This window comes from Entelurus aequoreus, linkage group LG14, assembly GCF_033978785.1.
Source record: "Entelurus aequoreus isolate RoL-2023_Sb linkage group LG14, RoL_Eaeq_v1.1, whole genome shotgun sequence".
Taxonomy (NCBI): Eukaryota; Metazoa; Chordata; class Actinopteri; order Syngnathiformes; family Syngnathidae; genus Entelurus; species Entelurus aequoreus.
The window spans coordinates 64498655-64526278 of record NC_084744.1 but is presented as its reverse complement, the minus strand read 5'-3'; the positions used below and the strand labels follow the sequence as shown (position 1 = coordinate 64526278).

The 27624-nt window shown below is 37.8% G+C and overlaps 1 protein-coding gene across 1 annotated transcript in view; it reads left to right on the top strand.

Moving 5' to 3' along the window:
- LOC133664314 (capping protein, Arp2/3 and myosin-I linker protein 3-like) overlaps positions 1–27624 on the top strand; it is a 143592-nt gene that overhangs the window by 28703 nt on the left and 87265 nt on the right. Inside the window, 3 exon segments of the mRNA XM_062068820.1 lie at positions 25038–25088; positions 27066–27125; positions 27212–27333. Of these exon segments, the coding sequence (XP_061924804.1) occupies positions 25038–25088; positions 27066–27125; positions 27212–27333 (233 nt within the window).

Sequence of the window (27624 nt, the reverse complement as noted above, 5' to 3'; positions counted from 1 at the left end):
CCTACGTGCTGTGTGGTGTGACCGCATAAACCAAGTTCTGGTCTCTCGTGCGCTTTTTGACGGTTATTACACGGTGCCGTTTAAATGTTGGTTGGTTGGAGCTCTGACTACTGTTTACTAAACGAGGCAAAATACCGTCACAAAAAATTTAATGTGTGTGTGACAATCATTGGTACTTTAAGCTTTAAAAAAAAAAAAAAAAATCTAAAAAATTATTGAAGGCTGACATGCACAGCTGAAATGCGTCCATGGTTGAATGTGCCAATTTTTGTGTACGCTAATACAAAAAAAACAGGGTGCGCTCGCAGCCCTACGTTCTGTGTGGTGTGACCGCATAAACCAAGTTCTTGTCTCTCGTGCGCTTTTTGACGGTTATTACACGGTGCCGTTTAAACGTTGGTTGGTTGGAGCTCTGACTACTGTTTACTAAACGAGGTAGAATACCGTAACAAAAAATTTAGTGTGTGTGTGACAATCATTGGTACTTTAAGCTTTAAAAAAAATTAAAAAAGTCATTATTGAAGGCTGACATGCACAGCTGAAATGCGTCCATGGTTGAATGTGCCAATTTTTGTGTACGCTAATAAATAAATAAAAACGGTGCGCTCGCAGCCCTACGTTCTGTGTGGTGTGACCGCATAAACCAACTTCTTGTCTCTCGTGCGCTTTTTGACGGTTATTACACGGTGCCGTTTAAACGTTGGTTGGTTGGAGCTATGACTACTGTTTACTAAACAAGGCAAAATACCGTAACAAAAATTTAGTGTGTGTGAGACAATCATTCGTACTTTAAGCTTTAAAAAAACCAAAAAAAACAACAACAAAAAAACATTTTTGAAGGCTGACATGCACAGCTGAAATGCGTCCGTGGTTGATTGTGCCAATTTTGTGTACGCTAATAAAAAAAACGGTGCGCTCGCAGCCCTACGTTCTGTGTGGTGTGACCGCATAAACCAAGTTCTTGTCTCTTGTGCGCTTTTTGACGGTTATTACACGGTGCTGTTTAAATGTTGGTTGGTTGGAGCTCTGACTACTGTTTACTAAACGAGGCAAAATACTGTAACAAAAAATTTAGTGTGTGTGTGACAATCATTGGTACTTTAAGCTTTAAAAAAAAAAAAAAAAAAAAAAAAAATTATTGAAGGCCGACATGCACAGCTGAAATGCGTCCGTGGTTGATTGTGCCAATTTTGTGTACGCTAATAAAAAAAAACGGTGCGCTCGCAGCCCTACGTTCTGTGTGGTGTGACCGCATAAACCAAGTTCTGGTCTCTCGTGCGCTTTTTGACGGTTATTACACGGTGCCGTTTAAATGTTGGTTGGTTGGAGCTCTGACTACTGTTTACTAAACGAGGCAAAATACCGTAACAAAAAATGTAATGTGTGTGTGACAATCATTGGTACTTTAAGCTTTAAAAAAAAAAAAAAATAATAATTATTGAAGGCTGACATGCACAGCTGAAATGCGTCCATGGTTGAATGTGCCAATTTTTGTGTACGCTAATAAATAAATAAAAACGGTGCGCTCGCAGCCCTACGTTCTGTGTGGTGTGACCGCATAAACTAAGTTCTTGTCTCTCGTGCGCTTTTTGACGGTTATTACACGGTGCCGTTTAAATGTTGGTTGGTTGGAGCTCTGACTACTGTTTACTAAACGAGGCAAAATACCGTAACAAATAAACTAGTGTGTGTGTGACAATCATTGGTACTTTAAGCTATAAAAAAAACAAAAAAAACAAAAAAAACAACAACAAAAAAAACATTATTGAAGGCTGACATGCACAGCTGAAATGCGTCCGTGGTTGATTGTGCCAATTTTGTGTACGCTAATAAAAAAAACGGTGCGCTCGCAGCCCTACGTTCTGTGTGGTGTGACCGCATAAACGAAGTTCTTGACTCTCGTGCGCTTTTTGACGGTTATTACACGGTGCCGTTTAAATGTTGGTTGGTTGGAGCTCTGACTACTGTTTACTAAACGAGGCAAAATACCGTAACAAAAAATGTAGTGTGTGTGTGACAATCATTAGTACTTTAAGCTTTAAAAAAAAATAAAAAAAACATTATTGAAGGCTGACATGCACAGCTGAAATGCGCCCATGGTTGATTGTGCCAATTTTTGTGTACGCTAATACAAAAAAAAAATGGTGCGCTCGCAGCCCTACGTACTGTGTGGTGTGACCGCATAAACCAAGTTCTTGTCTCTCGTGCGCTTTTTGACGGTTATTACACGGTGCCGTTTAAACGTTGGTTGGTTGGAGCTCTGACTACTGTTTACTAAACGAGGCAAAATGCAGTAACAAAAAAACTAGTGTGTGTGAGACAATCATTGGTACTTTCAGCTTAAAAAAAATATAAAAAATAAAAATAAAATTATTGAAGGCTGACATGCACAGCTGAAATGCTGTTTACTAAATGAGGAAAAATGCCGTAACAAAAAATGTAATGTGTGTGTGACAATCATTGGTACATTAAGCTTTAAAAAAATATTAAAAATAAAAATAAAATTATTGAAGGCTGACATGCACAGCTGAAATGCTGTTTACTAAACGAGGAAAAATGCCGTAAAACTTAACAAGTATATTTTGTAATCAAATTCCTCGAGGAATCGTTTCAACTCTAGTATTTTTAGTCGGTCATTGTACAGAATTAGGGTGTTGATGACTTTGTCCAGTATTTGTCCAGTTCCTTGATACAAGTACTTGGGCTTCCTTCGGTCCATGTAGTCTGTTCTCCATATTCTGCCCTCTGGAGATTTGTGGTTCCAGCTGTCTAAGTGTGTTGACTGTACCAGCCATCACACAGCTACAGTAAGGTTGACCCCCCCCCCCCCCCCCCCCCCCTAGAGCCCCCCAGCTTCTTTCAGACAAAGGAAGGACCGTCAAACCCAGGAGACACCCAGGGCATGTTTCCATCCCGCACATGCCTGTACATGTTCTTGTCGCCCCCAAAACTTTGCCCACGATCTTCTCCCCAGTTACGAGGTCGCCCTATTTAAAGGATTAGAGCCCAACTCTGGAAAACAAAGCATCTTCAAAGGCGGAGGGGTTGGTGGTGGCGCTACATACAGGCAAAGGATGGAATCTCTGATGAGCTGTGATGGCCCAGTTGTTGATTCGGTTCTTCCGCCACTTATTTCTCCCGACCGGTTGCTCTGTTTTTTTTATCCAGTCCTGGCTCCATTGCCCTACCTAATAACGGGGGCCGTTACCGCCCGTTTGGCCGTGATGAACCCTTTCTCTGCCACCATTGTGCTCAAATTTGCCACACAAATTCTAAAATTACCACAAAATTACAATTGGCAGCCAAGGGATGTAACAATAATGTAGGGTTGTCTCGATACCAATATTTTGGTATCGGTACCAAAATGTATTGCGATACTATTCTAAATAAAGGGGACCACAAAAAATGGCATTATTTTCTTTATTTGAACAAAAAAATCTTAGGGTACATGAAACATATGTTTATTATTGTAATTTAGTCCTTAAATAAAACAGTGAACATACTAGACAACTTGTCTTTTAGTAATAATAATAATATATTTATTTGTAAAAAGCACTTTACATTGAGTAAACAATCTCAAAGTGCTACAGTGTATTAAAAAAATAAAAATAAAAAGATAATTAAAAAAATTAAAACAGCCAAATAGTTATAACTAGTCTGCATATATCTAAAAAAAAAAAGAAAAAAAAGGCTTTTTTCAAAAGAAAGGTTTTTAAGCCTTTTTTAAAAGCATCCACAGTCTGTGGGGCCCTCAGGTGGTCAGGGAGAGCGTTCCACAGACTGGGAGCGGCGGAGCAGAAAGCCCGGTCTCCCATTGTTCGTAGCTTTGTCCTCTGAGGTTGGAGGAGGTTAGTAGTAGGTTAGTAGTAAGTAAACAAACAAAGACTCCTAATTTGTAACTTATTGTGTCATTTATCTACCTATTATTTTGTCAACATTATGAGGGACAAACTGTAAAAATTGATTATTAATCTACTTGTTCATTTACTGTTAATATCTGATTATTTTCTGTTTCAACATGTTCTATCTACACTTCTGTTAAAATGTAATAATCACTTGTTCTTCTCTTCTTTGATACTTTACATTAGTTTTGGATGATACCACACATTTGGGTATCGATTCGATACCAAGTAGTTACAGGATCATACGTTGGTCATATTCAAAGTCGTCATGAGTTTATGAATATACTATGAATTAAAAAGAAAACATATCGATGCAATCATAGTTGTATCAACAAGATACGCTCCTGTACTTGGTATCATTACAGTGGATGTCAGGTGTAGATCCACCCATGGCGTTTGTTTACATTGTGACGCCGGTGCGCTATTGTATCCTCCTACGGTGTGTAGTGAAGCATGTTTAGCTATTCCTCGTCCTGCAGTGATAATGACTTGTTAAAAACTTACTTTATTTGTCGCCATGGAGGCGAGGATTAGTGATTTAGAAGTAGCTAATGTCATGACGAGACGACGCGCCATCATGCCTTTAAAAAAAAACAAAAAACTTAAATACGGTGAACCGGTGGACAATGCTGAGGAAACAAGTCCATGTCAAAAAACCAACACATTTAGCTGAACTGCACCAATTTTGTCAAGAGGAGTGGTCAAGGATTGTACATTAGAATCCCGGACAAGCCCCCAAACTGTTGCGTGCGACCAGTCTTCCTCTCGGGGAATGAAACGCACTGTTCAACCCCGAGTTCTTTTGGATGACATATATGTGGAGTAAAAAGGACCCCAGGGACAGAATGGTACAATACCACGTTTTACTGAAGCTTCAGGAGACCAGCCCTAACAATGCAACCATAGCATCAGCAAGCCAGGTCTTGAATCCAAACAAAAAGAGTCAGATTATGTAGAGCGAAAACAGAAAGGAGCACGGCTGCTTCTTCAAAACAGATAAGGAACTGGCCAAAACAGCTCTGTGAGCCAACAAACCGGGGCCCTAAAGACAAAACAAAGAGTTTACTAGCGGACTTAAGATAACAACTTTTGACCACGACTGTATCTGCGGCTTAAAGTCCGGTTGTGGCTAATATCTGGGAAACAAAATTCTTATAAAATTTAGTAGGCGCGGCTGCATTGATCATGGCTGGTACTGAACTTAGGACCAGAAAACACACAATTCTAACTGAAAAACTGGACCTTTTATCTCTGCTTAAACGGTTGTAGCGAGAAGAGAATGCAACAGAGCACTGGATCGTGGAGAAAAGACGAGGATAGAGCAATACAATCATAGACCGCCTAAGCTAGCAACAGACTTGTACGTTCAATGTTTGAGCACGAGCTGACTTATTTTGGTATTGCGGAGAACACAGATTGTACATTAGAATCCCGGACAAGCCCCCAAATTGTTGCGTGTGACCAGTCTTCCTCTCGGGGAATGAAACACACTGTTCAATCCCGAGTTCTTTTGGATGACATATATGTGGAGTAAGAAGGACCCCAGAGACAGAATGGTACAATACCACGTTTTATTGAAGCTTCAGGAGACCAGCCCTTACCATGCAACCGTAGCATTAGCAAGCCAGGTCTTAAATCCAAACAAAAAGAGTCAGATTATGTAGAGCGAAAACAGAAAGGAGCACAGCTGCTTCTTTAAAACAGATAAGGAACTGGCCAAAACAGGTCTGTGAGCCGACAAACAGGGGCCCTAAAGACAAAACAAAGAGTTTACTAGCGGACTTAAGATAACAAGTGTATGTAAACTTTTGACCACAACTGTATCTGCGGTGTAAAGTCCGGGTGTGGCTAATATCTGGGAAACAAAATTCTTATACAATTTAGTGGGTGCGGCTGCATTAATCATGGCTGGTACTGAACTTAGGACCAAAAACACACAATTCGAATGGAAAAACTGGATCTTTTATCTCTGCTTAAACTGTTGTAGCGAGAAGAGAATGCAACAGAGCATTGGATCGTGGAGAAAAGCCGAGGATAGAGCAATAAAATCAGAGACCGCCTAAGCTAGCAACAGACTTGTACATTCAATGTTTGAGCACGAGCTGACTTATTTTGGTATTGCGGAGGACACAGATTGCACGTTAGAATCCCGGACAAGCCCCCAAATTGTTGCGTGTGACCAGTCTTCCTCTCGGGGAATGAAACACACTGTTCAACCCCGAGTTCTTTTAGATGACATATATGTGGAGTAAATAGGACCCCAGAGACAGAATGGTACAATACCACGTATTACTGAAGCTTCAGGAGACCAGCCCTTACGATACAATTCTAATGGACAAACTGGACCTTTTATCTCTGCTTAAACTGTTGTAGCGAGAAGAGAATGCAACAGAGCATCGGATCGTGGAGAAAAGACGTGGATAGAGCAATAAAATCCGAGACCGCCTAAGCTAGCGACAGATTCAATGTTTGCACACTTCTGTCAACGCCCCCATTGTTCTGTGTAATATGCTTGCATAACGGCGGCTCCTCACGCCTCCTCAGTAAGTGACGCTCCGCACTCTGAGCATCCATGTTTGCCATCTGACTGGGCCTGATATGAGCCTCGGGTGTTGTAATTAAGACGTGTGCTTTACTCGACGGCCCGACCACACGTCGCCGGCCCCCGTGGCAGAGAGTCTACGAAGTGTGACCTTCTCTCCTCTCCCACCAGGAGACTAACGTGTTTCCCCCACAGTCCTGCCGTCTTCCATCCGTCTATTCGTGCACCCGATTCCATTTTATTACAGTACTGGACTTTTATATCAAAGAACATAAAGCACATGACCTTATGAATTCCTGTCCTCTCATTGGCCATACCTCCCGTGGTACGGGCCGTGTTAAAGTCCGGGAACCGGGGCCATTAAAGGCCCGTGTCCCGTAAAACGTTCCCTATCATCACAAAGGTTGACTTGACGGCAACGTGGTGCTTTCCTGGGTCTGTGATGACCTGGTCTTGGAGGTACTGCGGTCCAGGTGGAAGCTCAGTATTTGGCCCCCTACCGTGACTCACATATGAACTTGAAGTGCCATCCCATTCCTAACCCGTAGGGTTCAATATGACGATGTTGAGTTCTGACGTTGATTTAATCATTGAATTTTGGTCATTTCCCAACCAATTTTCTACAACACAAATACAACGTATGATATTAGTACTTAGTGCATTACATACATACTTTCAGTGTGTACCGTATTTTACGGACTACAAACCACTAATTTTTTTTCCAACGCTTTGAATCCTGCGTAAAAAAAAAAACGTGCAGCAATTTATGCATTTTTCTTCGATGACGGCCATAAATGTTTTGTATTCCACAAATACTTTTCGTGTAACATCAACAGACACTGAACATATGTGTTATTGTCTGTGGTACGGCGGACATCTTTTGGAACAGTCCACTCAAAGCAACAGTTTCATAAACCGGAAGTCAATTCCCTGTTTAGTGCCTTCAACCGGAAGCAAAACCGCGCTTGTCCTTTTCCAAGTTTGACAATATAGCTAAAATAATTCTTACTTACTAAACCGTCCAATGTTTGATGTCTGTGGGAGTGTTTTCATTTGCAGGTAATTTAATTAAGCTAGCGTCATTAGCATTAGCATATACGCTAACAAAACGTTATTGTTAATGTACGATGGCATGATCTTTGTGTTGTTTCAGTTTCGTAAATTCACCAAAACGTCACCGTGGTGCGATTGAGTCTGTTTAACTGATTGGAGGGCTAACTTCCACAGCTGGCGGGTCCATGACCATGACTTCTGTTTTGTTTGAGCGGCCGTTTTACTGCCACGTCGCATTCTAACGTTTACGAAATATTTCGTACCAGTATATAGCCGCGGCTTATGGTCCTCTGCGGCTAATATATGTAAAAAAATTAAAATGTTCCTAAAATTGGTGGATGCGGATTAAATTCTGGTTCGCTGTATGGGAAAAAATTATATATAAAACAATTTTTTTTATAGCGCAAAAGTGCGACTCCCGTTAACTTCATTGTCAGCCGACTTTTTCTAACGTTAATTTACGATTTAGAATGCATTAAAAAAAAATAAAAAAAATTTTTTTGGGGGTGTTTTTAACATATGGATTGTGAATGATAGGCATAATTCCCCCCCAAAAAATGTGTTTCCCAATGAATGTGCAGAGGAACAGCCGACATCTGCACGTTACACAAGCATCTTCTCTGTCCATTTTTTAAAACCCCTCTTAAAATTCATATCCACTGTTTCTATTCCGCCTTCGTTTTTAATGACTGTTGTTTTTTATTCATTTTATTGATCGTGTTTTAGTGTGCCGGTGCATTTTATGAGTTGTCCACTTTCCTGGTTGTACAGCACCTTGTATAGTAGCTATTGTTTTCTCTGTAAATAAGCTTTATAAATAAAGTTGATTTGTGTGTGTGCGTGTGCGTGTGCGTGTGCGTGTGTGTGTGTTTTCTTGTATTTCTACCCTTCTTGAGACATGAAGAAGGAAAAGTATCTTCCATATGAGGAGGTGTGAACAAGTGATGACATAAATCATGGTCCCAATAACATTGCATCTAATGGACAATGTCTCATTTGCACCCCTGCTGGTGAAATCTATCAAAATGAGGGTGGTCCCAAAAAGGAGGGATTTTTTTCAAATTGACTGTGTCGCTTTTAAAAGTGCTCCCCGTCTGGTCAACGTATGAAATAACAAGTTCATGTAAAAATTTTAAGTGTTTCCCCCTCTGGTCAACATATGAAATAACAAGTGTGTGTAGAAATTCGAAGTGTTCCCCCTCTGGTCAACATATGAAATAAGTGTGTGTAAAAATTTGAAGTGTTTCCCCCTCTGGTCAGCATATGAAATAACAAGTGTGTGTAGAAATTCGAAGTGTTCCCCTTCTGGTCAACATATGAAATAACAAGTGTGTGTAAGAAACTGAAACGCGCCCCCTTTGGCCAAAATTAATAACAAAAATAAAATAAATATGTATATAGAGACATACTGTAATAACTTGAAGTAAATAATGAAGATTAAAAACCAATTACGAACAAAAACTTTTTACTAAAAGTAGTCTTTTTCTCACAATGTGTCGACTTTGTTTCTTATAAAATTGAGAAAAATGTCTCATTCTTTCTGTTTCTGTAATATTGCAATATTTTCTCGTAAAATTACTTTTTAATGTAAAAGTATTACTTTTTAACGCAAAAAGGCGACATTCCAATATCGCCAATTTTTTGTTGTTGTTCTTGTAAAATAGTGAATTTTTTTGAGTAAAATTATGTCTTTAGTCATCATTTTGCCAAGCAAAGTTCCGTTTATTATTATTATAATATTGCCAAAATTGTTTAGGTTTTCTTATAAAATTGTGACTTTTGTCCAGTAAAATGAGGACTCTTTTTATAAAATTGCCAACATTTTAAGGTTTTCTTGTAAAATTGCGACTGTCATTGAGTAAAATTCCAACTTTTATCATGATATCGCACAAATGTTCAGTTTTTCTTGTAAAATTTGGGAAAAAAAAGCCTTTGTCACAATGTGTCGACTTTTTTTTTTTGTATAAAATTGGGAACAATTTCTCATATTCTTTCGGTTTCTGTAATGCAATATTTTCTCGTAAAATTATTACTTTTTAATGTAAAATTATTACTTTTTAATGCAAAATGGTGACATTTGTCATAAAATTGGGACTTATCACAATATTGAAAATTTTTTTGTTGTTCTTGTAAAACAGTGACATTTTTTGTCAAGCAAAATTCCGATTATTATTACAATATTGCAATTTTTCTTTAAAAAAAATGTGTGCGGTAAAATGACAAATCTTTTCATAAAATTGCCAATATTTTAAGCTTTTCTTGTAAAATTGTGAGTGTTATCGAGTAAAATTCCAACTTTTGTCATAATGTCGCACAGATGTTCAGTTTTTTCTTGTAAAATTTTTTCATGTAAAATTTTGACTTGATGACGCTTAAAAACCAATTACAAAAAAAAAATAACAAATTTTTTTTACTAAAAGTAGTCTTTTTCTCACAAGTGTCGACTTCTTTTCTTATGAAATCGGGCACAATTTATCATATTCTTTCTATTTCTGTAATATTGCAATATTTTCTCGTAAAATTATTACTTTTTAATGCAAAATGGTGACATTTGTCATACAAAATTCAGACTTTTATCAAAATATGAATATTTTTTTGTTCTTGTAAAACGGTGACATTTTTTGAGTAAAATTATGACTTTTGTCATCATTTTGCCAAGCAAAATTCAGATTTTATACATATGTATGGTGTATAATATTGCCAACATTTAAAAAAAGTTTTCTTATAAAATTGTGACTTTTGTCCGGTAAAATTACGATTATTTTCATAAAATTGCCAAAATTTTAAGCTTTTCTTGTTAAATTGCGACTGTTCCAAAAATAAATTAAATATGTATGTAGAGACATACTGTAATAACTTCAAGTAAATAATGAAGATTAAAAACCAATTACAAACAAACAAAAACATTTTTTTTACTAAAAAACAAATATTTTTCTCACAATGTGTCAACTTTTTTTCTTATAAAATTGGGAACGATTTCTCATATTCTATTTTCCCGTAAAATTATTACTTTTTAATGTAAAATAATTATTTTTTCATGCAAAATGGTGACATTTGTCATATAAAATTGTGACTTATCACGGTAGTGACAATTTTTTTGTTTTTCTTGTAAAACGTTGACATTTTTTGAGTAAAATGATGACTTTTGTCATCATTTTGCTGAACAAAATTCCGATTATTATTATAATATTGCCAACATTTTAAAAGTTTTCTTAGAAAATTGTGACTTTTGTCCGGTAAAATTATTATTATTATTATTATTTTCATAAAATTGCCAAAATTTTAAGCTTTTCTTGTAAAATTGCAACTGTTCCAAAAATAAATTAAACATATATATAGAGACATACTGTAATAACTTGAAGTAAATAATGAAGATTAAAAACCAATTACAAACAAACAAAAACATTTTTTTAACTAAAAAACAAGTATTTTTCTCACAATGTGTCAACTTTTTTTCTTATAAAATTGGGAACAATTTCTCATATTCTATTTTCTCGTAAAATTATTACTTTTTAATGTAAAATCTTTTTTTTTTTCATGCAAAATGGTGACATTTGTCATATAAAATTGTGACTTATCACGATAATGACAATTTTTTTGTTTTCCTTGTAAAACGGTGACATTTTTTGAGTAAAATGATGACTTTTGTCATCATTTTGCTGAGCAAAATTCCGATTATTATTATAATATTGCCAACATTTTAAAAAAGTTTTCTTAGAAAATTGTGACTTTTGTCCAGTAAAATTCCGATTATTTTCATAAAATTGCCAAAATTTTAAGCTTTTCTTGTAAAATTGCGACTGTTCCAAAAATAAATTAAACATATATATAGAGACATACTGTAATAACTTGAAGTAAAAAATGAAGATTAAAAACCAATTACAAACAAAAAAAAACATATTTTTTTTTGCTAAAAAGCAAGTATTTTTATCACAATGTGTCAACTTTTTATCTTTCAAAATTGGGAACAATTTCTCATATTGTATTTTCTCGTAAAATTATTACTTTTTAATGTAAAATCATTATTTTTTCATGCAAAATGGTGACATTGTGACATTTGTCATATAAAATTGTGACTTATCACGATAGTGACAATTTTTTTGTTTTCCTTGTAAAACGGTGACATTTTTTGAGTAAAATGATGACTTTTGTCATCATTTTGCTGAGCAAAATTCCGATTATTATTATAATATTGCCAACATTTTAAAAAAGTTTTCTTAGAAAATTGTGACTTTTGTCCGGTAAAATTCCGATTATTTTCATAAAATTGCCAAAATTTTAAGCTTTTCTTGTAAAATTGCGACTGTTCCAAAAATAAATTAAACATATATATAGAGACATACTGTAATAACTTGAAGTAAATAATGAAGATTAAAAACCAATTACAAACAAACAAAAACTTTTTTTACTAAAAAACAAGTATTTTTCTCACAATGTGTCAACTTTTTTTCTTATAAAATTGGGAACAATTTCTCATATTCTATTTTCTCGTAAAATTATTACTTTTTAATGTAAAATCATTGTTTTTTTCATGCAAAATGGGGACATTTGTCATATAAAATTGTGACTTATCACGATAGTGACCATTTTTTTGTTTTCCTTGTAAAACGGTGACATTTTTTGAGTAAAATGATGACTTTTGTCATCATTTTGCTGAGCAAAATTCCGATTATTATTATAATATTGCCAACATTTTAAAAAAGTTTTCTTAGAAAATTCTGACTTTTGTCCGGTAAAATTCCGATTATTTTCATAAAATTGCCAAAATTTTAAGCTTTTCTTGTAAAATTGCGCCTGTTCCAAAAATAAATTAAACATATATATAGAGACATACTGTAATAACTTGAAGTAAATAATGAAGATTAAAAACCAATTACAAACAAACAAAAACATTTTTTTTTACTAAAAAACAAATATTTTTTTCACAATGTGTCAACTTTTTTTCTTATTAAATTGGGAACAATTTCTCATATTCTATTTTCTCGTAAAATTATTACTTTTTAATGTAAAATCATTATTTTTTTCTTGCAAAATGGTGACATTTGTCATATAAAATTGTGACTTATCACGATAGTGACAATTTTTTTGTTTTCCTTGTAAAACAGTGAAATTTTTTGAGTAAAATGATGACTTTTGTCATCATTTTGCCGAGCAAAATTCCGATTATTATTATAATATTGCCAACATTTTAAAAAAGTTTTCTTACAAAATTGTGACTTTTGTCCAGTAAAATTCCGATTATTTTCATAAAATTGCCAAAATTTTAAGCTTTTCTTGTAAAATTGCGACTTTTCCAAAAATAAATTAAATATATATAGAGACATACTGTAATAACTTGAAGTAAATAATGAAGATTAAAAACCAATTACAAACAAACAAAAACATTTTTTTTTACTAAAAAACAAGTATTTTTCTCACAATGTGTCAACTTTTTTTCTTATAAAATTGGGAACAATTTCTCATATTGTATTTTCTCGTAAAATTATTACTTTATAATGTAAAATCATTATTTTTTCATGCAAAATGGTGACATTTGTCATATAAAATTGTGACTTATCACGATAGTGACAATTTTTTTGTTTTTCTTGTAAAACGGTGACATTTTTTGAGTAAAATTATGACTTTTGTCATCATTTTGCTGAGCAAAATTCTGATTATTATTATTATAATATTGCCAACATTTTTAAAAAGTTTTCTTATAAAATTGTGACTTTTGTCCAGTAAAATTCCGATTATTTTCATAAAATTGCCAAAATTTTAAGCTTTTCTTGTAAAATTGCGACTTTTCCAAAAATAAATTAAATATATATAGAGACATACTGTAATAACTTGAAGTAAATAATGAAGATTAAAAACCAATTACAAACAAACAAAAACATTTTTTTTTACTAAAAAACAAGTATTTTTCTCACAATGTGTCAACTTTTTTTCTTATAAAATTGGGAACAATTTCTCATATTGTATTTTCTCGTAAAATTATTACTTTATAATGTAAAATCATTATTTTTTCATGCAAAATGGTGACATTTGTCATATAAAATTGTGACTTATCACGATAGTGACAATTTTTTTGTTTTTCTTGTAAAACGGTGACATTTTTTGAGTAAAATTATGACTTTTGTCATCATTTTGCTGAGCAAAATTCTGATTATTATTATTATAATATTGCCAACATTTTTAAAAAGTTTTCTTATAAAATTGTGACTTTTGTCCGGTAAAATTCTGATTATTTTCATAAAATTGCCAAAATTTTAAGCTTTTCTTGTAAAATTGCGACTGTTCCAAAAATAAATTAAATATATATAGAGACATACTGTAATAACTTGAAGTAAATAATGAAGATTAAAAACCAATTACAAACAAACAAAAACATTTTTTTTTACTAAAAAGCAAGTATTTTTCTCACAATGTGTCAACTTTTTTTCTTATAAAATTGGGAACAATTTCTCATATTCTATTTTCTCGTAAAATTATTACTTTTTAATGTAAAATCTTTTTTTTTTTTCATGCAAAATGGTGACATTTGTCATATAAAATTGTGACTTATCACGATAGTGACAATTTTTTTTGTTTTCCTTGGTGACATTTTTTGAGTAAAATGATGACTTTTGTCATCATTTTGCCAGGCAAAATTCCAATTATTATTATAATATTGCCAACATTTTAAAAACATCTTCTTATAAAATTGCGACTTTTGTCCGGTAAAATTACGACTCTTTCATAAAATTGCCAAAATTTTAATTAATTCTTGTAAAATTGCGACTGTTAATCGAGTAAAATTCCAACTTTTATCATAACGTCGCACAATTGTTCCGTTTTTTCTTGTAAAATTTTGACTTGCGTCGAGTAAAATGACAACTTTTATTATAACACAGCCAAAATTCTAAGTTTTTCTTGTGAAATTGTGACCTTTTACTTGTGAAATTCCAACTCATTTTTCACAACAAGCTTTTTTTATATTTGCATAGTATGTATATATTATTAATGTTGTAAATACACTTCTTTATATATCTAGAAAGGCTGGTCCTAAAGAGGGAGGCTTTTTTCTCAGGTCTCCAGAAGGTACGAAGTACAAAAAAGTGTGTGTGTGTGTGTGTGTGCGTGTGTGTGTGTGTGTGTTTGTGTCATTAATTGTGCACAGGAGGCATGTGTTTATTGCTGTGCAATGCAAATGGCCGTATCAAATGTCTCCCAGTTTTGCACTCCGTGTACAGTGTGTGTGTTTTTAATGCCCTTGTGGTTGTGCCACAAATACCACCGGTGACCAAACTCTGGCTGTGATCCTCGGCTCGTTGCTACACACACACACCACCCAGAGGCACGCTTTGATGTGCCGCATGTCGTTTAAAGTGCAAGAATCAGTGCCTGGCTGCGTATGATTTACACCGAGTCCCCCCCCTTCCACCCTCTGGCCAGGAGAAACCTTATTGCTGTTTACACCGTGTACTCGCACTCCACTCCAGCCGTGACGGTTTTGGCTGTGGGGCTTACCGGCTGTTTTCTTTGAAGGAGTGCCGTCGCAGCAAGGTCACCTGTGCACAAACGCCTACAAGTCTTTATTCTTCTTTATTTTATTCCTCCAAACGCACGGCGAGGAAATCCACTTTTCAACGTACAAAGTCAACAAATAATTGTGCAGTGGAGGAAGAGAAGCCCGAAAGGCTTTTATTGACATTCTCTCCTCCAAAACAAAGTCACTAAAACAGGTCACCCAATTAATAATAATAATAATAATAATAATAATAATAGATTTTATTTGTAAAAAAAAGCACTTTACATTGAGCAAACAACCTCAAAGTGCTACAGTGTATTAAAAAAAATAAAAAATAAAAAGTAGAACAGCCTAATAGCTAGAACTAGTATGCATATATCTATAAAAAGGCTTTTTTTTTTTAAAAGAATGGTTTTTAAGCCTTTTTTAAAAGCATCCACAGTCTGTGGTGCCCTCAGGTGGTCAGGGAGAGCGTTCCACGGACTGGGAGCGGCGGAGCAGAAACATTATTATAATAATAACAAATACAGTTAAGTGTTGTCCCGATACCAATATGTTGGTACTGGTACAGGTACCGAAATGTATTTCGATACTTTTCGGTACTTTTCTAAATAAAGGGGACCACAAAAAATTGCATTATTGGCTTTATTTTAACAAAAAATCTTGGTGTACATTAAACGTATGTTTATTATTGTAATTTAGTCCTTAAATAAAATAGTGAACATACTCGACAACTTGTCTTTTAGTAGTAAGTAAACAAACAAAGACTCCTAATTAGTCTAATTTGTAACATATTGTGTCATTTATCTACCTATTATTTTGTCTACATTATGCAGGACAAGCTGTAAAAATTGATTATTAATCTACTTGTTCATTTACTGTTAATATCTGCTTATTTACAGTTTTTAACATGTTCTATCTACACTTCTGTTAAAATGTAATAACCACTTATTCTTCTCTTCTTTGATACTTTACATTAGTTTTGGATGATACCACACATTTAGGTATCGATCCGATACCAAGTAGTTGCAGGATCGTACGTTGGTCATATTCAAAGTCCTCATGTGTCCAGGGACGTATTTCCTGAGTTTATGAATATAATATGAATTAAAAAGAAAACATATCGATGTAGTATCGACTCGATACGCTCTTGTACTTGGTATAATTACAGACATATTTCTTGAGTTTATAAACATAATATTTTTTTTTAATTAAAAACGAAAAGATTTTGTGATGCTAAAAAATATCGATGTAATCATAGTAGTATCGACTCGATACGCTCTTGTACTTGGTATCATTACAGGGACATTTTTCCTGAGTTAATAAACATAATATCAATTTAAAAAAACGAAATTACATTTTGTGATGCTAAAAAATATCGACGTAATCATAGTAGTATCGACTAGATACGCTCTTGTACTTGGTATCATTACAGTGGATCTCAAGTGTAGATCCACCCATGGCGTTTGTTTACATTGTGACGCCGGTGAGCTATTGTATCCTCCTACGGTGTGTAGAGAAGCATGTTTAGCTATTCCTCGTCCTCCAGTGATAATGCTACTTGTAAGAAACTCACTTTATTTGTCGCCATGGAGGCGAGGATTAGTGATTTACAAGTAGCTAAAACACTGTTTCAGTGTTATAACTTCACCTGTATCGTCAGTTTTTACGCCAAAATGCGTCCGTTGTCCCTTTTCTGTCTACACACTGTGTCTGCTTGTAAGTACTCTGTGTGTGTGCGCTGCCGAACATGCTCCTCTGCTCGTAAAACCAGCAAGCCGTCATGTCCATTTAAAAAAAGGGAGGGGGGCGGGGGGACCTGTACTTATTAGAGGCGGTATAGTACCGAATATGATTCATTAGTATCTCAGTACTATACTTGTACTGGTATACCTTACAACCCTAGTATAGTATTTAACGGACTATAAGGCGCACCCACTAAATTTTAGGTAGAAAAAATAGTTTTCCATATATTAGCCGCACCTGACTATAAGCCGCAGATATAAACATGAAAAGTTTTTTTGTTTGTAACATATTTCGGGTATGCTTTGGTGTAAATTTTGCGCCATGGTCACATTCATAAGCAGTTTTTTTTTAGTCTGTCTTCTTGCGACCTCCTTGCTTTTATCTTATGTCCGCTAGTAAACTCTTTGTTTTGTCTTTAGGGCCCCTGTTTGTGGGCTCACAGAGCTGTTTTGGCCAGCTCCTTATCTGTTTAGAAGAAGCAGCTGTGCTCCTTTCTGTTTTCGCTCTACATAATCTGACTCTTTTTGTTTGGATTTAAGACCTGGCTTGCTGATGCTATGGTTGCATGGTAAGGGCTGGTCTCCTGAAGCTTCAGTAAAACGTGGTATTGTACCATTCTGTCTTGGTGGTCCTTTTTACTCAACATATATGTCATCCAAAAGAATTTGGGATTGACCAGTGTGTTTTATTCCCCAAGAGCAGGGGTCCCCAAACTACGGCCCACGGGCCGGATCCGGCACCCCAGCATCCAAAATCCGGCCCACAGGAAGTCCCAAGTTAAATTTTATTTATTTATTTATTTATTTTTTGTATTTTTAAAAAAAAAAAATTAATTTATTTATTTTTAATTTTATTTTTATTTTTTTTATTTTTTTTTAATCCTTCCTTTCTAATCCATTTTCTACCGCTTGTTACTCTTGTTGTCTCCTAGCCGCTCAGGCAAATCATATTGTCTAAAAATGAATTTTCCCATCGATAATGTGACAATGTTGATGAACATCAATGTTAATTGATGTTAAATGACAAAACGGATTATAAACACAATTTATATATATATATATATATATATATATATATATATATATATATATATATATATATATATATATATATATATATATATATATATATATATATATATATATATATACAGCCTGGCCCCCGTACACATTTTTTTAACCCAATGCGGCCCCCGTGTCAAAAAGTTTGGGGACCCCTGCCCAAGAGGAAGACTGGTCCCACGCAACAATTTGGGGGCTTGTCCGGGATTCTAATGTACAATCTGTGTTCTCCGCAATACCAAAATAAGTCAGCCCGTGCCCAAGGGGCCTATTTTTGAGCCATCTTGACTGTTTTATATACAATACAGAGCACTTACTAAGCCTCTTTTTGGCAACGTTGGCTCAAAGAATTGGACACCACTGGTTCCTTTGTGTTATTAATTCAACATACATTCTGTTTGATTATTATTTTAGTTGTTTTTTTTATATAAAGCTTGTACATTATCTGTATAAATCTCAAGGTTGTGTCCTTTTTATGGCATGATTTCCCACCAGAAGAATATCATCCCAGAGTGTATTATGTCTGCTTACGCGACAGTAGCGCTTTATGGAACATTAACACCCACGAAGGGACATTTACATCCTCAGAAAACATCCAAATTTGAGATGGACTCATCACAGCACTTTTAGCGATAAAGGCCAATTTTTGATATCAGACATGGACTCAGAATACTGTGAGAATGAGATGTTTTTAAGTGTTATTTCTTAATCCATAGTCATGTTTAATGCAGCTAGTATTTTCCCATGTAGTGTGTTATCTCGTGACCTCCTTGCTTCTATCTTACATCCGCTAGTAAATTATTTGTTTTGTTTTAAGCGCTCCGGTTTGTCGGCTCACAGAGCTATTTTAGCCAGCTCCTTTGAAGAAGCAGCAGCGCTCATTTCTGGGCGAGAGGGGCTGTTTTCGCTCTACATAAGATTACTTTTTTTTGGATTTAAGACCTGGCTTGCTGAAGATATGGTTGAATGGTAAGGACTGGTCTCCTTAAGCTTCAGTAAAACGTGGCATTGTACCATTCTGTCTTGGTGGTCCTTTTTCCTCAACATATATGTCATCCAAAAGAACTTTGGATTGACCAGCTTGATGTATTCCCCGACAGGAAGACTGGTCGTGCGCAGCAATTTGGGGGCTTGTCCGGGATTCTAATGTACAATCTTTGTTCTCCGCAATACCAAAATTTTCAGCCCGTGCCGATGGGCCTATTTTTGAGCCATCTTGACTGTTTTATATACAATACAGAGCACTTACTAAGCCTCTTTTTGGCAAGGTTGGCTCAAAAAAATTGGACACCACTGGTTCCTTTGTTATTAATTCAACATACAATCTGTTTGATTATTTTAGGGGGTTTTTTTGTATAAAGCTTGTACGTTATCTGTATAAATCTTTGGGAAGGCCATTCTAAAACCTTCATTCTAGCCTGATTTAGCCATTCCTTTACCACTTTTGATGTGTCTTTGGGGGTCATTGTCCTGTTGGAACACCCAACTGCGCCCAAGACTCAACCTCTGGGCTGATGATTTTAGCTTGTCCTGAAGAATTTGGAGGTAATCCTCCTTTTTTCACTGTCCCATTTACTCTCGGTAAAGCACCAGTTCCTGGTGTTCCTGGGATATTAAAGTCCTCCAAACATATTGCTGGGTATTGTGGCCTAACAGCTCAATTTTTGTTTCATCTGACATCACATGGACAAAGATAAGACCTTCTGGAGGAAAGTTCTGTGGTCATGTATGTCATCCAACAGAACTTGGGGTGTTTTATTCCCCGAGAGGAAGACCGAATCCAATCGCGCTCAAGGATTGGATTCTATTCATGCTTTTTTTCATAGGCTTGTTACCAGACACCTAAAGAAGGAAGCTCCCGGCCTATATGTCTTGTTCAGTAGATCGAATCGGCACCCAGCTGTGGGCCTGAATTATTAATGCCTCTGTTTACGCGACGAGGCCCTCTGCCAGATTGCCAAGTCGGTAAAGGAAAGTGATGCTCCGGTCTTTCTCTTCCTATTCTTTACTCTGATGAGTCGTTCCGGTTTTAAACCGGAGCCGTGGTTGGACCAACACCGCACAGGCTCAGTGTTGCAGTTCCGTAGGAGTAAGTTGGTACTGATACTTCTTCTCTCCTTGTGAGTGCGACCTTTATGTAAAAAACTAATATCCTGAGCTTGTTTTGGGGGCACGTGGATCAATCGACGGTCAGCTTTTGGCGTCTCGGTTGTGGAAAACTTGCGGAGGATTAGAAGACTATATTATCACGATGCAAATCTCTCTCTCTCTCTATCTCTCTCGCTTTGTCTATTTCGTTTTTCTTCTTTCTCCTCATCGCCCCTCAGCAGGGCACCATTAACCATTCAGCGCAGTGAGGCCTTGAGGAATTGAAAGCGACAGAGCAGAAAAAGAATAGAAAAACCGAAGCTGGAAAGTAGACGGGGGGACTCGGGGGAGGAAGGGAGAAAGGGCAAGAAGGGGATGCGGACGGGCCACTGGAGCTCACCGGGAGATGGAGGGATTAGGGATTAGGGAAGAAGGCGGCGTCGGTGTGAAAAAATTTCCACGGAGATGAAGAAGGGAATTTTAGGAGCGACAGGACACTTGAGAGTCTATCATGGACGACAATGGAACCCTGGAAGAAAATGTAGGAAACGAACTAGACGGCCGATGTAAATAAACAGTGTAGTTTGTCTTCTGGTGTACTGCGAATTTGACCTGGGCGATACGGCTGAAACTGTATCACGTTCAGGATTGTACGGTATACCGGTACTAGTACAGTATCGCGGTACTAATGAATCAAAAACGGTACTGTACTCTGTTTGAAAAGTACCGTGGCGTGGCCTGCAGACCTGCAGCGAAGCGGGGTGTGCCAGGACCGGCTTGGAGAGCGAGCCGAGGGAGAGCGAGACTGAGGAAACAAAGACAATTGCTGAAAAGCAGAAAGACAATTTATTACAAAATAAAATATTGCTTGTAACCCTGGAGGAGCCTGGTATGTCGGTCATTGGTGGTCCGAAGAACCCGGCAGCGCAAGTCTTCCACAATTTGCCCCACATTGGGCGCCAAATTGTGGAAGAGAAACACGCCCATGTGGGCCATTTACGCACCTGTCTCTGATCTTCAATCCGGTCCTGGCACACCCCGCTTCGCTGCAGGTCCGCAGGCCACGCCACCCTCCACATACCGGTTCGCCATATTTGTGTTTTTTTACAGCACGTCGTGACGTTGCTGGTTTTACGAGCAGAGGAGCATGTTCGGCGGCGCGCACACACAGAGTACTTACAAGCAGACACAGTGTGTAGACATGATTGGAAACTCAAGACATGATGTTCTTTACAAGTGTACGTACACTTTTGACCAGGACTGTACATCCCTACACACCACCTAGGACTGTACGATATTCTGGCGACAAAATGAATGTGAATCATTATTTATTTTGCTTTTGATTGAGATAACGATTCTCTGGCAAAAAAAAAAAGGTAAAATACACCGTCCCTAATCCCATTTGTCAACAAAACACACCTCACCACATCAGTGACCTCAATCTCTGCCTTATCCTCTGCCGCGATACTATCAGAATTACGTAACCAATTGAAGCGGCACCGATCAGTTAAATTGTCAGCATTCAGTTATGTGCAGTGTCAAAAAAAAAAGCTTTCGTAATAAAGACACAAATTAACCTCCATAAATGAATATTGAAAGTCCACTGTATACTATGATGCTTTGACCTAGCGTACACCAATACTGTCATAAATAACAAATTATTTAGTTATTTACTTAAGTTCTCTGTTAAAAAAATCCCAATACTATTTCCCTCTTCCCATGTTATAGATGCTAGTAAACTACAACAATGATGTCCTTCTCGTCTATTTGTCCAAAACCAGAAACCATAGTTAGTATGCCACTTCAGTGCCTGCTTATTTCTGCAATTATTTTGTCCCAGACTTTCATCAATAACAACTGCCATTAACCTCTCAGACGGACTATAAAGAACGGCAGGGGTGATGCTGTCCAACACTTTTTTACTCACTTTTTACAACACTCCCAGAGTTAGTGTTGCAAATGTCTCCAGTAATAGGACTCTAATCAGAAGGCACAACATATTTTTTTTAGTGCCGCAGTGGGTTTTTTCATTCCTCCCTTTGTCCTTTTTTGTCCTCATTTGCTAGGGAAATGTCACAAATTGTTCGAGACAGAAATAATAAATATAACGAAACACAATATACCCAGAAACTTGCTATTGTGTTTTCTATAGTTTCCTATCGCTCAAAGTGAGCTATATTGCAGTGGCGGGCCGTGCGTATCCCACCTAGGCCTTCAGTGATGTCCGACTTCAATGATTACCTCTCAAAATACCGTCCTTTATGAGAAATACTATACAGAAACCCATGTATGCCCTACTGTGCGTTGAACACATCAACAGTGTACAAAACGGGTTATTTTCTTGGCATCGTTTTGCTGAAATAAGCAGGGGCGTCCATGATAACGTTGCTTGGATGGCAACATATGTTGCTCCAAAACCTGTATGTACCTTTCAGCATTCACAGATGTGTATGTTACCCATGCCTTGGCCACTAATGCACCCCCAAATACAAAACGGGTTATTTTCTTGGCATCGTTTTGCTGAAATAAGCAGGGGCGTCGTTGCTTGGATGGCAACATATGTTGCGCCAAAACCTGTATGTACCTTTCAGCATTCACAGATGTGTAAGTAACCCATGACTTGGGCACTAATGCACCCCCATATACAAAACGGGTTATTTTCTTGGCATCGTTTTGCTGATATAAACAGGGGCGTCCACGATAACATTGCTTGGATGGCAACATATGTTGCTACAAAACCTGTATGTACCTTTCAGCATTCACAGATGTGTAAGTAACCCATGACTTGGGCACTAATGCACCCCCATATACAAAACGGGTTATTTTCTTGGCATCGTTTTGCTGAAATAAGCAGGGGTGTCCATGATAACGTTGCTTGGATGGCAACATATGTTGCTACAAAACCTGTATGTACCTTTCAGCATTCACAGATGTGTAAGTAACCCATGACTTGGGCACTAAAGCACCCCCATATACAAAACGGGTTATTTTCTTGGCATCGTTTTGCTGAAATAAGCAGGGGCGTCCATAATAACGTTGCTTGGATGGCAACATATGTTGCTCCAAAACCTGTATGTACCTTTCAGCATTCACAGATGTGTAAGTAACCCATGACTTGAGCACTAATGCACCCCCATATACAAAACGGGTTATTTTCTTGGCATCGTTTTGCTGAAATAAGCAGGGGCGTCCACAATAACGTTGCTTGGATGGCAACATATGTTGCTCCAAAACCTGTATGTACCTTTCAGCATTCACAGATGTGTAAGTAACCCATGACTTTGGCACTAAAGCACCCCCATATACAAAACGGGTTATTTTCTTGGCATCGTTTTGCTGAAATAAGCAGGGGCGTCCATGATAACGTTTGTGGATGGTAACCTATGTTGCTCCAAAACCTGTATGTACCTTTCAGCATTCACAGATGTGTAAGTTACCCATGCCTTGGCCACTAATGCACCTCCAAATACAAAACGGGTTATTTTCTTGGCATCGTTTTGCTGAAATAAGCAGGGGTGTCGTTGCTTGGATGGCAACATATGTTGTTCCAAAACCTGTATGTACCTTTCAGCATTCACAGATGTGTAAGTAACCCATAACTTGGGCCCCAATGCACCCCCATATACAAAACGGGTTATTTTCTTGGCATCGTTTTGCTGAAATAAGCAGGGGCGTCCATGATAACGTTGCTTGGATGGCAACATATGTTGCGCCAAAACCTGTAAGTACCTTTCATCATTCACAGATGTGTAAGTAACCCATGACTTGAGCACTAATGCACCCCCATATACAAAACGGGTTATTTTCTTGGCATCGTTTTGCTGAAATAAGCAGGGGCGTCCACGATAACGTTGCTTGGATGGCAACATATGTTGCTCCAAAACCTGTATGTACCTTTCAGCATTCACAGATGTGTAACTTACCCATGCCTTGGGCACTAATGCACCCCCATTCCATCACAGATGCTGCCTTTTGAACGCTGCGCCTCGAACAATCCGGATGGTTCTTTTCCTCTTTGTTCCGGAGGACACGACCATGTCCACGGTTTCCAAAAAACAATTTCAAATGTGTACTTGTCAGACCAAGCAACACTTTCCCACTTTGCATCAGTCCATCTTAGATGAGCGCGGGCCCCAGTGAAGCCGGCGGCGTTTCCGGGTGTTGTTGATACATGGCTTTGGCTTTGCATAGTAGAGTTTCAACTTGCACTTACAGGTGTGGCGACCAACTGTAGCTACTGACGGCGGTTTTCTGAAGTGTTCCTGAGCCCATGTGGTGATATCCTTTACACACTGCTGTCGCCGTATAAGGCAGTGGTACCCCTCGTAGACGGTTGATTCGAGTGGAAATATATTTAAATATCCTTCTTGAAAATGGCCTTGCAAATATATATCTGCCACCTCATCAACATTGTGTCCTCCTTTGTGGGTTAAAAATATTGGTATGGCTACGTCGCAACACTTCCTGCTTTTAGTAAAGTGCAACTTGTGATTGGATACTCACTTTGGAATGGCAAGTGAGTATCCAATCACGGTGTCGTTAACCTCAGGCTACCTAGATGGGCTACTGTCGACAACTTGTGATCTGATTGGCTATCGCGACTGTCTATCAACTGTATGTGTTCTCAAATTCATCCGCTAACGCACCCGGCCGGGTGTGGCTCTGCTGACCGACACAGCACCGCCGCGGCTTGAACCGCTGAGTATCCAATCACAGGACGCGTAAACGTCACGTTCAACGTAAGGCTATCGCAATTGTCTATCAACTGTATGTGCCCGTTCACTTGCAGCGCATAGACATTGTTGATTCTGAAGGCCTCTGGCAGATTTTGGTACAGCACGGCAACATAGGCTCGCTGAATTCTGATTGGACACAAACTAAAACTAAAAACCAACAACACCCGAAGGAGCATAATATGACATGAAGAGAATATGAATACTTTTCGATATTTAGGGAAAGTCCGTTAAAAATTACTTTAATTATGATCATGATTTCTGGTTATGTTAGGCCAGCAGAGAAGGTCTTGCTGGCCCTGACGCCACACCACTGGTGTATTGGTGTGTATATGTATATGTATTCTGTGGTATCTACGGTCGTTTTTAGGATTTCTTCGAATTTTTGCCCCGACTAAAGTCATGCGTTTTCCCCCTCAGGTCCTGGCCACATGGAGACTCTATCTCCTTGCTGTCAAAGTGCCCACTAAGGTAAGCCCGTCCCCTACGGTCGTTGGGACTACAATGGCTTCCACTGCCTAACCTTGGTTTCTTGATATTTAAGAGAATACGCACACAGATCAGAACTGTAACAAGGGTATTTACGCGGCTCACCTTCGGAAATGTGTCCCGTGGAAAAACCGTCCGACCGAAGCCCTCTAATAACTAAAGTTCCTTGGGTGGATAATGTAAACTCACTATACCTGTAGTTTTTAGCGCTTTCATAACATGCACACAGATCAGAACTGTAACAATGGTTTTTACGCAGCTCACCTTCGGCAGCGTCTTCTCCCCGCCGTCTTTGTTGTAGCGGTGTGGCTTTCAAGGGACGGGAGTGCAAAAAGTGTCAAAAGATGGCGCTAACTGTTTTAATGACATTCAGACTTGACTTAAATCGACAATGAGCAGCATCTCCTCTTCCGTGGCTCACTAGTGCATCAACGACGCCGTGGAAAAACTGTCCGACCGGAGCCCTCTAATAACTAAAGTTCCTTGGGTGGATAATGTAAACTCACTATACCTGTAGTATTTAGCGCTTTCATAGCGAGTCTACTGACAGATTTAAGTGAGAACTTTACAATACTTTATATTAGAAATGGACCATAACACAAAGATAGAGAACTATCGACTACAATGGCGGACGTGCGCAAATTTGCAGGACTTATGCAGATCCCAAAAACAGATCAGCAGGTACCAGAAAGTGAGAAAAGCTACTTTTGCATAATATTGCGAAACAAAACTCCAGATAATGTGTCCGTTAATGGGTGCCGTTTTGCGGTCCGTCTGCACACACCATCTACTGGTCACACTTATTACACCGAGTACCAAATAAAATAGCTTTGAGGTCGGTAAGCACAACCAGAATTATGCCGTACGTTAGGCGCACCGGATTATAAGGCGCATTAAATGAGTCATATCATGATTTTTTTTCTAAATGGACACATTTAGTGCACATTTTTAGGACTTATGCAGATCCCAAATACGGATCAGCAGGTACCAGAAAGGTAAGAAAAGTTGCTTTTGCATAATATTGCGAAACAAAACGCCAGATAATGTCTTACCTTATATACACACCATAATTATACTCCTATGTTGAAGCACGGTACGTCTGACTATGGTAGCCGTAATGCGCCGGCAATCCATCAAGCGGTGCGCCTTCAAAGTCGTACTAAAAAAAATTTGAAATATTTTTGAGCGCCTTGTGTAATGTTCTATATTCTCAATGGAACATTTAAAGTTTTGGTGTTGTTTACTGGCCTCATATTGGAGTCCTACATGTATCTCTTATGTGTGGCTGCCATCTACTGGTCACACTTATCATTACGCCATGTATCAAATAAAATTGTTTCGAGGTCGGTAGGCACAACCAGAATTATGCCGTACATTAGGCGAAGCGGATTATAAGGCGCATTAAAGGAGTCATACTATGATTATTTTTTCTAAATGGACACATTTAGTGCACATTTTTAGGACTTATGCAGATCCCAAATACAGATCAGCAGGTACCAGAAGGTAAGAAAAGTCGCCTTTGCATGGTATTGCGAAACAAAACGCCAGATAATGTCTTACCTTATACACACACCATAGTAATACTCCTATGTTGAAGCACAGTACGTCTGACTATGGTAGCCGTAATTCGTCAACAATCCAGTACCAAATAAAAGTGCTTCGAGGTCGGTAAGCACAACCAGGATAATTCCGTACATTAGGCGCACCGGGTTATAAGGCGCACCGTCGATTTTTGAGAAAATACGGTATTCACCATTGTCTTGGTGACCAACTACAAGAACCTTCTGATCCGTATGCCATGTTTTGCTTATTTCCATATTATGAACTGGCCACGTCTTTGTGGGGGTTCAACTTAATATTTATTCCCCCTCTTATGATATTATGTAAGAACTAAAGCAGGATAGCAGCAGTGACCTATAAGGGAAAATATGTAACGTCGTTGTTTCTGTTCGGTTCCAGGTGGAAGTCTCGTTCAACTTCCTGGAGATCCGGGCGATGAACACGTATCAAGAGCATCAGGTGCCATCACGGTACAAGTTTCTTCGTGCAGCTTGGGACTAAATCCGTGTTGTTTCACAAACACTAGCTTGTCTCCCTGCTGGCAGGTTGTTATCGACACGGACAAGACCACCTACTCGCTGAGGCTGGAGACCCAGGACCATTTGGAGCACGTGGTCGGTCACATCAACTACGCCCTGGCCAGGGTCTTCAACAACTCCATTTATGCGTGAGTCCCTCTTGCCTCCAGGAGATACAAAAAAACATTCATGAAGTTTGGTTCTTTTATGAATTTATTATGGGTCTACTGAAAATGTGAGCAAATGTGCTGGGTCAAAAGTATACATACAGCAATGTTTATATTTGCTTACATGTCCCTTGGCAAGTTTACCTGCAATAAGGCGCTTTTGGTAGTGTTGCGTCTGCCCGGTATTCCCTCTCAGGGAATTAAAGTCACTGGTCAATCCCAAGTTCTTTCGATGACATATATGCTGAGTAAGACGGACCATCAAGACAGAAT